The sequence below is a fragment of the Motacilla alba genome, chromosome 2 (genome assembly GCF_015832195.1).
Source record: "Motacilla alba alba isolate MOTALB_02 chromosome 2, Motacilla_alba_V1.0_pri, whole genome shotgun sequence".
Lineage (NCBI taxonomy): Eukaryota > Metazoa > Chordata > Aves > Passeriformes > Motacillidae > Motacilla > Motacilla alba.
The window spans coordinates 25237454-25252271 of record NC_052017.1 but is presented as its reverse complement, the minus strand read 5'-3'; the positions used below and the strand labels follow the sequence as shown (position 1 = coordinate 25252271).

The following is a 14818-nucleotide window of genomic DNA, read 5'->3' as shown; positions in this document are numbered from 1 at the left end:
ATTTTTATTAGACTAAACTGTGCTACTATGCAACACCACTAGCATGCAGAAGGCGTAAATGAAGACAGACATGAACTGTGTATGAGATAATTTATTTTATTTATTCAATTCTCAACTTAATTTTGATGCTAAAAATTGGTCAAAGGCACTTCAAAGAAGGTATTTAAGAAACAAATCCTTATGGTGACCATTCCAGACAAATCACCAAATTTTATCTGCCATTAGGAACACAACTACCTATAACTGCAAAGTGAAACATTCACAGGTTTTAAGTGGAGCATACTGTCCAGCAGCAATATTTAATTCTTTTAGACTATTAATAACATTTGTGGAGTATTTTAAATACAATATGGTAAAACAAAGCAAATTACACTTTTGGAGTTCCACAGAAGATTTCTTGACAGAAAAAGGACAAAAACTGCCTTTCCCAGTGGTCCTGTTTTGAGGGGTCTATTTTTATCTGTGCGTGCACTATCAGCATCAGTAACGGGTACAGCAGAGAAATAACCCACACTTTTCTGTCATACAAAGACAAAACACCCTGCTCAGATAACAAAGCATTTATAAGAGGTCTATCAGCTACTCAAATACTGACATTTATACTTCTGCAAGCGTGACAGATCAAATGGTAACAGCTGAAGAAAAAGTGATTTTTAATATACAACCCCAGCAAAGGAAAATAAAGAAAGTGTCCTTAAAGGCAAAAGTACTGTGAAAAGAGCTTCCACAAAATGAGATGGTATAAACATCACCAGCGTGTAACCTCTTAAATAACACAAATACAGACTGCAAAAATTAATTGGGAGTGAAAGAAGATTAAAACTGGTCTTTTTCTGCAAACAAAAATTAATACTCTCCTCTGATTAAGACTAGTGATCAGAAAGTAACTTCTTGCCATTATCAATCTTTCCTGAAGTGAAACCATATTAACCACTTTCTCAAGTGAAATCACATTTAAACCACAAGGTTAAAATGTTATTCTGTCTCACATGGGGACACTCCCATATCCACTGCCTAGTAATTTCAAGAAAATTGTTCAAAAATTTTAGATGGGTAATTTAAATCACTATGGTACCAATGAAAGCTTTTAGGTTTTATAAAATTAAGAAAGCTCTTTTAGAAACCAAACCACAGAGAAATAATCTGCATGGCCTAAGTAAGTCCATGTTGCTGTGCCTCAGGAAGTCTCTCCATCTGAAATACAGTCTCCTTGGGCTGAAAAAATTCTCAAACTCAACAAATACTTTCTCAAAGCACAAAGACTTGAGAGTGAAATAGCAGACTACTAATATGAGTGTAATATTGTATGTGAAAATTATACTGCTCACATTCCAACCTTGTCCACTGAGGCTTCTGAAGGCAGTGAGATAGAAACCAATTATTTCAGAGCTATCAGCTCATGGTTATGGCAATACAATTCAACAGAGAACAACAGGTCTCTGTTATAATCACAGAATGTAAAACCTGATACTTTTCTAGCTTGTCTGGAAAGAAAAATAATTCTTTGCAGTGCTGTTATAAAGGCAAAAGAAATAGATTCAGAGGCCTATGCACAAGGACACTTTAAAACAAAGAACTGACATTTGAAAAAAAGGCTACTTATTTCTCCAGACAGGCCACCCATTTATCACAAGGTAGTATGTCCTTAACTTTATTCCCTTCAGAAAGGAACCTGCTCCTTTACTTTTTCAGTCTCTCTGTGGTCCTGCACATTTTGTGGAAGGGGATATTCCCACCCTGCTCTGCTAAACCCACAAGCCTCAGCTGGGCAGCAGGTAAGAACTAGAACTGCTGCTGAGAAAAGGCTTCACCCTGAGCTCAGCAGTGGCTGGTTTACCTTGTTATCCCAGCAAACAACCTGTGTGGAGCTCAAATATCCTGCTTCCTATTGTCCACCTGAGACTTTTGCTGGATGAAACTGGAAAGCCAGAGACAGGATAGTCAGGACAGTAAGGAACATGAAGAGGAAATGCTTCACAGGACAGCACAGGGCAAACATACGACACAAATCTGCAGAAAATACGCAGGATTAGTTCTGCCTGTTGTGGTAGAAAATCTTTAAATCCCCATGGATGAACTGAAGAAGAAAGCAGAAATAAAGGAACTGTACAGTAGCTCAACAGATCTTTTACATGGGCTGAATTTACAAAGAGATTAGGTTGGGATCTCAATTTCATTTTGTAACTTCCTTAAGTATTCCTGAATATTATAACTAATTGTTTGAACAATGCCATTGGAGTTATCAATTCCATATGGATTTCAAAATACAATTGGTTTGTGCTGCATGTGGGATAAACATTTACCTCACAGAAGGAAGCACCTTTCAGCATGTTAACATCTACTGTCCTCTGGACAAGCATCCCTCTGACTACAGCAAACTGGAGACTTTTTCCTATCTTAAACCAATGCAGTTATAATCTTCTACTTAAGTCAACATAAAATAAAGCTTGTGTCCCTATCAGTACTTCAGAAGCAGTGCTGCTCATAAAGACCAACAGATTTCACCCTGCAGGAACTATTTCACCAACACCTGATAGATGAACTCAGCCTACATTCAGGCAGAGAAGATGTATGCAGCATTTCAACACCATGAGCCATTTCAGTAATTACCATCGTGCTGCAGAGCAATGGTCAGAAAGAAAATAATGACTTCACTGTTGGACAACAGAAAGAACTCCAATCTGTACTAGAACTACCTTTGGAAAAAAAAAATTCCAGTACTTTATGGTAACATCATCTTCCAGGAACATCCTGAAGGACCAGCAGTAGTAAATAAGGCTGTCTGCTAACCACTATGTGCCCTTTTCCAAACAAAGACTGGAGGTAATTAGGTTATGTCCAAATTCATCAATATGATGAAGGTGAAAAATAACAAAAAGATGAAGAAACTTCTGTTCAAGTGTGGAATAAAACACATGTCATGCTTAGTCCCATTCTCCATACTGCTCTTCACTCAATTTGAAAAGGAGAAAACCAGAAAGTTTTATATTAACTCTATAAAACATACATTTGATCTCTGAAAAAAAATCAGTAATTAAAACACCTATTTTGTTCCACACCAAGAAAGTGTTTCCAGTTAAAAGGCAGAGATACTTAAGAAGTAGTGGACAAAGTTAATGCACTTTGAAAGATTCCTGCATTCAGGCTTGCTTACCTGAATAACTATGCACTTCAGCTTCAAAAACAGTGAAAAAATGATCATTTAACACTTTGTGCTGAAAAAGGTAACAAGAAGCAGATACAGAAAAAAATTTTTAAAGTGGAAGAAAAAATGTTCAGAAAAGTGAAATTAAGTACGTCAACCAAATAAACTGGCTTTGGTGCAGTTTTAAAATAGGACATTTCTGTATCTGAGAATTTTAACCTCTAGAGAAAATTAAAATGAAAACAAACTAATTATAATAGTGGCTGAAACCAAGTTGTTACAATGCAACTTCACTAAGATACTATTCTTCCTGGTTTATGTGGCAGGTGGGATGAAAGAATAGAAAAAAGACTTCTATTTTCAAAAGCATCTACCTTAGGCTGAGAAATGCTAAGATGAATTTTATATCCATTCAACCAAAAGGATAAGTTAATAAAACTGAAAAAAAAAAAAAAGGCCACAGGCAAATATGTAAGCAGCTGCATCACCTCAGCAATTTAAACAACAGTAACTGTTTCTTGTTTCTCTCCAGAAGAGTATTCCTCCCCCAAAAACTTCATATTGTTTTGCACAACAGAATTGAAAACTTTATAAGTAGTTCATAGCAGTGAATTCTGTTTCTCAAACAATTCAGATTAATCTTGTGGGTGAAATTCTGCCACTCTGTTGTTAAGGCAAAGCAGACTGGAGAATCTAATTCTGTGTCTCTGCCTTACTTTTAGGGCTAGGTACACAAAGTAACTTCAAGATGTTGAGAATACTTCAGAAAGCCATCATGATGTGTTTGACTGGGCAGCGTCCAATTTCTAATATTAGAACTGACTTAATGGAAAGGAAATAGAGGAGAACAGAAAAAGGAACAGAAATGGGGTATGATCATCTGTGAATCTGTCCACTACGGTTTTCATACAAATTCTCCCACGTATTATTGTAGCAGAGCAACCTCCAATTCCACAGCTTTAGGGCCCCAAATCTTTGTGGGCAGAGCTGCAAGGTCACACTATCCCAAGCAGTCAGAGCCAGCACCAGACTCTACTGTACACACGGTGACAAGAAGTGCTGCCAACTTGATTTTTGAAATAAGAATTGCCAGGAGTAATTTCAGTCCACAAGCTTCATGCACAAGTTTGAGGAGGCTCTTACTCATTGTACTGGCTTCTTTTTGGTTTTTTCAAAGTCCAATCAGCTCTCAGAAGTTTTTTGCTTTAGCTTTTGATCATTCTCCAGTGCTTCATTTTTGCTCTGCTCTTCTGGATTCTTTGACGAATCAGGATTGTACCTATACAAATACCCATATGGACGAAGATGATAAATCAAATACTCCAAATGATACATAGTCACAGAGTCAACATAGTGGAATGAAACTGCTAGATCAGAGCAGCACCCAGGACCCTGAAACACAAAACAAAACAAAATAATCAGCAAGAATTGCAAAGCATGCCCTGGATTAAAGATCCGGAGAGAATTCAAAGAAATACTTGATTTAATGGTAAGAAATTCACTATTATCAGTCACAGGTATACTACAAAAGTTATTGTTAGGCAAGCAAAATGTACCAGACATATCTGCCAAGGCATCTTTCCAAAACGAAGCTGACAAAGTCTCTTGCTCCTGTGATCAAGCCAGTGAAAAAACTAGCTGCTCTCATTAACATCAGAGCTTTTCTGATTTGCCATACTTAATTTTTGATGCTGGTGTTTAAACAGCACAAAGAAGCAGCAAGCAGGCCTAAATGAGTAACATTTATATAAGAAACAATAAATGCCTGTTGCTTATGTCAGCCTCCAGACAGAATGTATAAGCAAAATGTGTGTGTACCTGCACCTGTTTGGGTTGATATATTATAGTTTGGCAGTATTGTCAGTATCTAACTTCCTACTGATAGAAACCTCTAACAAGTAATTGCAGAATTTTGTTTTAAATGTCTTGATTTCATTGACATTATTAGGATCTATCAGTGAGCTATAGGATCATTGATAACACATTTGTCACAACTTATATTTTATAGCTCAAGTTTGAGAACACTTTCCTGAAGGATAGTTTTGGGATTTCTTTTTTCATCAGCTTTGATTGCAGAGTTGCTAATATTTCAAATCCCACTGGAACTAAGATTAAATACTTTAAGACACCAAAGAGAACAATTGCTATATAAATGTCCTTCTTCCAATACTTACAACGTTTGATCAATATAGCTTGACTTTGTTACCAGATGAAGTAGTCTCTATCCAAGCACAGGTATGATGGGACAGGACCACACAGGCAATTTTCATTCTGAATCAGTTACAGATGGAACTGTCCACAGCTCAGCCACCCATGCATTGCAGCCTCAGCTAAAGCTGCTGCCTCCTGACACACTAAATACAGTATCATACAGCTGGTTTAAGCTACAGAAATGCTTTAGCTGCTGAATACAAGTATAAAAATAGATTGCTGTTTTGCAATGAAAAAAATCTACTGAAGAACCAGACTCTGCTTTAATATGCAAAAAATCCAAATCCTGTTTTTGAATTCTTTCACCTAATACTAATTCACACATCACATGCTCACACACATCATAAGCTGCACTTGACAAAATGGATACTAGGTTCCTCAGGACTTACCTCTACAGCAGGATAGTAATTGTAATTCCAATACCAGAATGTTTTTGGTAGGTATCCTCTGATTAAGTGATGTTCTGGAACGAATGGATGAAAAGTTTCTCTACCACTTGTATCCCTAGAATCTCCTGCTTCCACATTGATGATCTCCATGCATTTTCCTAGTGCCAGATCTTCAATAGAGGAACTGTGAGTGCATTTGTTCGTTTTAAATGCAGCAACAAATCTCTTCAGAGCTTCTTTGCTCAGAACATATCCTGCTCCTCCACTCATGTAGCCCTGTTTCACATAAGGCTTAAACCTTCTTCCAAAGTATATTGGCTGTTCAGGACTGTATTTTGAAAGAAGCCATCTCAAATTGTCCAATATAACATATGTATCATCATCTGCTTTCATAAACCAATCAGCATCATCAAAATAATGGTCATATACATATTGAAAAGCTTTAATAGTCTTCCAGTACAGTTGATCCCTGCCTTCTTTGGTTTCTAGGCCCACAGCTGGGAAGTCTTTATTTTCCTCAGAGCTCATAAAAAGTACTTTATTACAGCGTTGGGCCCAAGTGGCCTTAACATGCTTAGCTTTCTTTTCTAGATTTTGAGGTCCAGTCATGACCCAACACAGTATTTTCACCTTGTGATACAGTCCTTCTGCAATATTTTTATCCTCATCTAAAAAAAAGAGGAAAGTCATAAAACCATATTAGACGTAATTGCCAAACAAACAGCAACCTCCCCCCTCCCCAGATACTCTGTTTCTAGATATAAAAGACATGCAGACAGAAAAGAGGCTTTTGCTTCCAAATGTACCAGTTAGTGAACTCCATGCTAGATTCTAGAAGGAAACAAACAAGACTCTCAAAGACTAAAATTCTTAAAGCTATTTCAATTTTACAAGATAAAGGAGAGTGTAAGAGTCATATCAAAATGGGCACCTGTTCAGTTAAGTGTGGCTTTAGCAAACCTTGATTTCTACATAAAAACTGCTCACAGGCAATCTCTTTATGGTCTTGGAACACTAATGAAACTTTTAAAACAAAGTATTTTTGCCATTCACAATGAATATATCTTAATTCAACACAGAAAGGTCAGAAAGCTAATAAGCTCTTTTTATATATATTCACATTAACTAACAAAACCTAATGAATATTTCTAAACCAGCAATATATGTTTTAAGAATAAAGCAAATGGTAAACCAGAAACAATTTATCAGATTAAGTTATTTAGGATACTATGAAACTACTGTTATTGTTGATAACATGTTTTTCTTTGCACCAATACAGCAGAATAACAGTTATCAGAGGTGTGAAACAATGTTTTTCAAAGCATTCATTGCTCTTAAAGAAACATTTTCACTTGGTACACACAGAAAGATTTTAGCTCACTTAAAAGAATTTTTCATGGATAGTGAAATCTGCATAACTGGTACCAAAATATTCCTGCTTACAACTTTATGCAACTATAGATCAGATTTCTCTGTAACAGTGTTCTACAATTACACGTGAAACACTCACACACTCATCTTACAACGTTTGGAGTTTAAATATGTCTAAATAACAAGTTACTTACTAACATCTTCAGCAAATGAATTGCAGTGCAATTTTTCTCATCCAAGCTGTCCCTACTCAAACACTCTCTGCATTTGGAATTTAGAATGAACTTATTTAATGAAATATATAAAGAGTAAAAGTATTCCTGAAGTATTGGAAGGGTCTACCTTCCATGGAAAAATAAAAATAACCAGAGTGCAAGAGAATTTCTCTGGCTTTGACTTGCAAACAGCAATCTGTGCCTGGACTGGTGTGTATCAGCTTGGCAAATCATGCCCACAGTGACTCCTTTTGCCCCACTGCTCCAGTTCTGTGTTTTACTAATCGTACCAAAAAGCGATTTTTAAAAAATTTTATTTTAGCTTTATCTTAGAGGCTAGATCAAAAGTTAGAAGTTGTCCAAAATTAACTTCTTAAGGCTAAAAAGCAATCCAGCCACATCTACAATGCTAGCAAAGATATCTGCTTAGCAAAACTGCCATTTGGTGTTAATAGTTCATTTGAGAAGTTACTGCTCCACAAGTCTGGATACAGAAGTTGGACTAACAGTTGGACTCTAAGGAAAAAAAAAACCAAACTACTGGAATTAAACATGTAAACAAAGAAAACCACCATTCGGTAGACCTCAGGAGAAAAGTTAGTTAGATGTAACCTGAACATGAGGAAACTGAATGAAAATGATTCATATCAATTCTTGGCGGTGAAGAAGCAATGTTTTGCAATGCAGGAAAAGGGAAGACGTTTGCTAACCAGCCAGGTGTAACAAAATACCTTTATGCTGTCCAGCATCTGCATTGAAATTCATTTGTCCTTGCAGCTGATTGTTGTCAGTATCTGCTGAGTGTTGACCATGTGGATCATTGTGAAGAACATGAGGCTGGATCTTAACCTGTTCTTCTAGTATAATACTAAACAGAAGATAGCAGACAAAAAATCCTATTGCTGAGCCAAAGGTGAAGGTTAGAAGGTTCATCAAAGACTTAGAAGAGGCCATCTCCTGAAGGTGAGACACTGTCAAAACCAAATGAAAAATACATTAGACTTAACATAGAATCAAATCTAAAACTATAGGAAGAAATCAAGGACTAAATCTCTGAAAGCAGAGTACTCAGTTCTAGCTCAGTTTCAGCTGCCTCGGGCTTGCACAGAAATTTAAGTACAAAAGCAATGCAAATATCAATATAAAATTGTACATCCATTGACAGTGGCTGTACATAAAAAAACCTATTAATTACATTTCAACAAGATTTAAACAAGAATGTATACACTGAAGTGCAGTAGCTTTATAAAACTGTAATATATATACACATTTTTATTCTCTTCAGCCTACAAAACTGCACTTTAAAATGCAATACCTAAGTCTATTATGAAGCTAAGAGATGATGATCAATGACAATCTACAGGTCAAGACACAAAATGGTCACAAGATGTTCTTAAAACTCCAGCCAAATGTATATTACAGGAATTCTTAACATATGTCCATCACAAGCAGATTTTGAAGAGTTATAAAAGCAAATCTACTCCCAAAGTAGGGCAGTTGTCCTTACACTTTTAGGAATTACTAAGGATTGACTTTCAGAAAAAAAGAGCAAGGCAACATTTGAATTTTCATATAGAAACACTAATCTTTCAAAGGAAGGGAAGAAGCAAGTACATCAGCCTTGAAGCCTTGTCTACACTTCAAAAACTTTGTATTCCAGTAATAAAAATACCCCTTCATATCAACCACACCCTTGCTACTCAAAAACTACAGGACTTCACTGACCATTTTTATTAAACCAAATCAGCAGCTATGCCTGCATAAAGGGAGTTCTATGCATCAAAAATAAGTGTAAATTTTAATATATTAAACACTTGAAAACCAATTTCAAGTTGTTGAGGGTTTTCTATCTTTGGAAAGAGTTGAGCTATTTTCTAATAACTCATGACTAAACTACAAAAACATTGACTATTAAATACTCACTGAATTCAAGCCAGAGCCTTACAAACAAGTCGATGATGTTCCCTCCATTAGGATCATTATTAATGACAGTGAGCAGAACCCAATTTAGTTCATGAGGGAGCCCAAAAAAGAAAATTATGGACTGCACAGAGCATCAATGAAAACCATAGATCAGATAAGAGCTGCAGCCACCAAAACAACTCATTTGGCCTGCACCCCCTCCTCTCACTGCCTGGGCAGTGTACTGGAAACAGTCTGTCCCCAAGCAAGCTGCATCAACCTCTGTGCAGCAACACACGCTCCAAATTCCAGCTTTCTGTCTGTTCTTCTGCTCTCCTGAAGGGAGAGCAAAGGATGGAACACACGTGTGCAAGTTGTTAGGCTGGCACTTTCAGAAATCCATCAGATTTACTGTACACATGCAGATCAAGAACATTTGAGAGTGAAGCAGCTCTCACACGTGGTAATGCTTTTCTTTCCACACTGCTAGAAGAAGGAAATAAAATTGAAACACAGCTCAAAGCACAAAATAAAAATCAAGAAATGTAGAGAGTGTATACATATATATAAAAAATTATTGTAACTGCGGTTGATAAGGAGCTGTAGTTCTTTAATATGAATGAGCACATTATGCAATTTTTAATTGCACATTGTCTTCCTTAAATTCAGTACTACATCTTGGTGGAGACAAGTGTTTGCCTTTAGACATCATGTCACAAAGTAAAAAACTTACTGTCTAATCATTTGTGACCCAGGCCTTAAAAAAATCACTTGGTTGACAGCTTTATTTCTAATGTCTTTTACACTAAATTGAAAAGAAAACATGAATACTTTGATCAGGAACCCAAAGAAAACCCAAAAAACCACAACAAAAAAACCAAAGCAAAACAAAAAAACCCGACACCAACCAAACAAACAAGAAACGAACCCCATGCATTAAAGCAGCCTGTGACAATGCAAAGGATCTGCTCTACTAAGATTATTTTTTTGTTTTTGCTTTCCCCATTTATCACCAGGAGGTTTGCAAGATTTGCAATATACACAGGGAGATGGCCAAAATAAAACAATGCCTTCTTTTGGTATATTCAAAGTGGGGAAATATACAAACCCATGCGTGCCCACAGGGTAGCGACACCACCTTTTGGAAGAAAAGGTTTCCACTGTTCTACTTTCCAATATTAGGTGTCTTTCTGCCATAAAATTTCAGTTATCTGCTCCAACAGCTGTTAAAATTACTCTTGCTAGGAGAGAAAAAAAATGAAAATAACTTGAAAATAATTGCTGCTCATTTAAGTATGAAATTATGTATAACTGAATTTTATAGAAAAAAATTAAATGCACTGGAAGTGCTGAAAAATGAAAAAAGTGCACCCATCACATTGGAAATCAGAAGCTGATTTGGCAGTACTTCACACACAAAGGGGATTTCTCAGGGCAGGTAGGAGCTGTATTTCATATTTGATACAAAATGCCTCTAGTTACAGTTTTCAATCTAAAATAATCTGCTTATCATTCTATCAATTCTATACCAACAGACTTGGTCACTATAAACATGTGTGGGGTGTATATCCACATGTTTATGAACTCCAACAGTAAACAGGACAGAAATTTTCATTTTTCATGATATCTTGATATTTCACATAAATTGAGTCTTTCAACTTGACAGCAAAAATAACTGAACACTACAGCATTACACTGGTAGGACCAGAAAATGCCTAAAAGGAAGGTCAGTTGTCAGATGATAAACATCCCTACTCCTTGCTGATATTCTCTTCTACGCACGGATTTATTCAGGGGGAAGACATGTGAAACAATTAAGGCCAGGCTGGATGAGGCTTTGAGCCACCTGATCTAAGGAGAGGTGTCCCTGCTCATGGCAGTGGGTTGACTTTAAAAGGGGTTGGATGATTTTTATAGGTTCCTTCTTCCTTCCAACTCAAACCATTTTGTGATACTATGCGTCTATGACATTTAGAGAAGGAAATGTCTATTTTTACTTCTTGAGTTAAAAAACACCTACAATAAAAGGCTAGGTTTTAATTTAATTTATGCTCCACTGCTCTATCATGGAAGGTTAAATAAATACAGATATTTAGATATTCATGTAGGTAGCCCTATTCACATCAATCAAAACAACAAATATTTTCAAATTCTATCACAATGTAACAGTCATTGAAGATTTGGTTCTAAATTTAAGTTTCATGTGTCAACAATTTCTACATCTTCATGCTTACAGAAAAACTATTTTTCCTGTGTTAGGGGCTGCTGAACCTGGCAGCCCACTGACAACAAGGCTGCTGCAACTCCATGTGCCCAGATCCAGCCAGGCTGAGGACATATTCCCAGAGCTGTGCATGCAAAGATGCTTATACACATGGCTGGCCACAGAGATCAGCACAGATAAAAACAAGTGTTCATGCAGACACAAACATGGCCTGGCCTTATGCTGCTCCTCCCCATATCTGCCCAGGACAAAGGCCTGCTCCTGGGGAATGTACACACAACGTAGATCCCTCTGTAACAGGTCTCAGATCCTCAACCTATTCAGCAACCAAGCCTGAATCCTCAGACCCCCAGAGCCCTGCTCCTTGTCAAACTGATGACCCTCTGATCTCACTGGTACCTGTCCCACACTTACAGCTGTCTCAAAGCCTGGCTCCCAAGCCTCTTAATCCTATCACTGGCTAGCCCTGTGTGATACTCACAAGCAACCACACGCTGGCATCCCTGCCAAGATGTACCCACGCACTCCAGCCTGCCCACTTACGGGCCCTGCAGACACACAAGGCTCTGTGGCTCACAGCTGCTGGGCATTTAGGGCCTCGCTCACTCCAGTCTCTCCAGCTGCTGGCACAGCAGACACAGAGATCCCTACAACTTACTGTGCATCTCCAGTCACTGGCACTTAGAGCTCAGTATGCACACAAGAACAGGGCACAGAGTCCTCTCGCCCAGCAGAACAGCCAGAAAAGCACCTTAATGAGAAAAGAGGACAGACTGTGGCAATCTGGCCTAGGACACAGTCAAACAGGCTGACCAGGCCCTTTTATTTTCCCATACTTGTTCCTCCTCAAACCACCTTCCTTTAGTCCCTCCCAGGAGCACCCCATAATTTTGTGCAGTCACAAGACGCTTTTCTCTTGCATCCCATGTGACCCATATTTTCTAGGCAGTTAGCCCCCTCGATCTTGTGAGCTGTTCCAGACAGCCCTCCTGGGCACTGCTCTTGCTGCACGGCACACCTGGGCAATGGCGCTGGTGGCTCCCCAGTGACAGCACCAGGGGCTGACTCCTCTGATGAGACTGTGTCTCTGTGCATCCTGCCGGTGAGCCTTTGAACATGCTCACCTAAATTACTGCTCTCACTGTGCTGGACCAATAAGGGCTTTAAGGTCACTTCCACAAGTCAGTGGAAATTTAGGGGAAAACCATGCAATATGAATACATGGCAAGAGCCTGGCCCCACCACCAAAAGAAAAAACCCAACCACTTTCAAAATTAATACTTTTAAACAAATTCAGACAAACTTGGACCATGTACAGAAACACATTAAGCAAAATACCAAACAAACAAGAGGAAATACTCCAACACCAAAAACGAACAAACAACGAAACATCCCCCCAAAAAATCCACAACCATCATATCTGGGATTTTGAAATTAACAGAATGCAGAACATAACTCTAATTTTAAACATGTTTATCCCACTATCATTCCATAATCACCTTAAGATTCGATTAAGTTAAACCCACATACAGGGCTGATTTTTTCTTGTATCCCTTACTTAGGAATCAAGGGGGAAGTTCTGAGGCCCCATGATGAAACAATGTAAATGTCCTTTGAGAGCTACATAATTAGCAATGGAATTGGTCTCTACCACCACGTCCTTACCAGACAAGCAACACATCAAAATAATTCGACCAAAATGTAGAAAAAAACATAGTTCGCTGAGAAATCACGCCTTCTGTTCCTTAAGTCATATATTACTAGTTGCTCTGTATATTCTAATGCTTCTGAAATGCAGCTAAATGCACAATTTGTGCATTCGCTAATGTTGTCTGCATCTAGGATTTCCGTGAGCCTCTGCAGTTTCCTATCGACTAAGCACAGATCGTATCTCTCCACTTCAAATATCTAATGTTATAAGCATTTCTTTCAAATTAATTCCTGCTTGTTCTACCAGAAAATACAAACCATCAGAGTAAGCTACTTCGGCATAGGAGGCCAACAACCACACTGAAACGAGACGTGTAACAGCCCACAGTACCGGGGAGCTGGAAGGAAGATTTGGCTCCTCCTTCCTCATTCCGAAAGCTGACGCCGTCCTTCGGCAACAAGTGCCCGTGGCCGGAGCACGGCTCCCCAGCCTCTCGCAGCGCAGCCCTCGCTACGAGCGTCCGCCCAGGAAGTCCCCGCTGCGGGGGCGGGAGCAGCGGCTCCCGGCTCCCCGGGCACCGTGCTCCCTCCGCTGGGCTCCGGGGGACTCGCGCCATTCCAAGGATGCCCCTGCTCCGGCGCCTCTCCTTCCCAGGCGCGCAGCCGGGCACCTGCTGTCCCTGCAGCCGCGGGAGCCCTTCTCGCCGCCGGGGTGACACGCAGCGCCCCGGCCGCCTCCTCCCGCCCCGTCCCCGCGGAGAGGGGGTTACCCTCGGCGCCTTCCCCCGCGGGCGGGACGCTGCCCCCCGAGGCCCGGCCCCGCCGCCCCGGCCCGGCCCGGTCCCCCTCACCTCTCGGGCCGGCGGGGCCCCGGAGCGCGCTCAGCCGCGCGACAGCGCGCGGGCCCCCGCTGGCCGCGCGCAGGGCAGGCCCCGGCCCCCGCCGGCCCCGCCGCCCCGCGCCGCCACCGGCCCCATCGCGCGGCCGCCCCGCGCCGCGCCGCGCGCCACCCCGGGGCGGGCGCGGGAGCGGGAGCGACGCTGCCCCGCCGCCCGCTCATTGGCCGGCGGGCGGCCCGGGGGCGGGGCTCGCCCGGCACGCGCGGCTTTAACCCCGTTCCCGCCGCGGCGGACGCTCCGCCGCGTGGCAGCGCGCGCCCGGCCTCGCCATCCCCCCGGCGCGGTCGCGGGAATCCGCCCCTTCCTCCCCGGCAGCCACGGCGCCGGGCCCGGCCGCGAGCAGCGCCCGCAGCAGCGCCCGCGCCTCCCGGCGTGCGGCGGTGGGCGAGGGCGGGCGCCCCGGGCCGGAGCCGCAGCGCGAGAGCGGTGGCCGGCCTGTCCGCCGCGCGCGGTGGCTCGGCCCGGACTGCGAGGGGTGCGCGGAGAAAATGTCCCGGGAGGAAGGGGAGGGCGCGGCGGGGACTGAGGAGCGCAAAGCGGCGGCTCCCCGGAGCTCCCAGCAGTCGGTGAGCGGCGCGGCGCTCCGGCGGTGCCTCCGCGGGCACGGCCAGCGGGGAAATGCCCCGGGCAGCGCTGTCCACCCGCCCTTCCTCCGCGTTACCTCGCTCTCGCCAGCCTGGTCCTGCCTGGAAGCGGCAGTGCCGGGCGCTCAGGCCGGGCTGCGGAGCTCCGCTGCGCTCCAGCCCCTCATTTCCCTCACTTCAGCCGGTCTGGAGCCGCTGCTCTTCCAAAATACCATTAGGCAACTGCAA

The 14818-nt window shown here is 41.5% G+C and overlaps 1 protein-coding gene across 6 annotated transcripts; it reads right to left on the bottom strand.

Annotated features, from left to right (window-relative positions):
• Positions 1–3174: 3174 nt before the first annotated feature.
• Positions 3175–14818, bottom strand: C1GALT1 (core 1 synthase, glycoprotein-N-acetylgalactosamine 3-beta-galactosyltransferase 1). Of its 6 annotated transcripts, none has more exons than XM_038128688.1 (4): positions 14668–14818; positions 8063–8302; positions 5746–6413; positions 3175–4537 (listed from the first exon to the last, which is right to left on the bottom strand). In XM_038128688.1, exons 2-4 carry the CDS (start codon positions 8283–8285, stop codon positions 4328–4330), a joined length of 1101 nt encoding a protein of 366 aa, XP_037984616.1. In that variant the 5' UTR covers positions 8286–8302; positions 14668–14818; the 3' UTR covers positions 3175–4327. The 6 variants fall into 6 exon arrangements, with proteins under 6 accessions (XP_037984616.1, XP_037984615.1, XP_037984611.1 ...); XM_038128687.1 differs by lacking the exon at positions 14668–14818 and adding an exon at positions 13959–14071; XM_038128683.1 differs by lacking the exon at positions 14668–14818 and adding an exon at positions 13499–13926.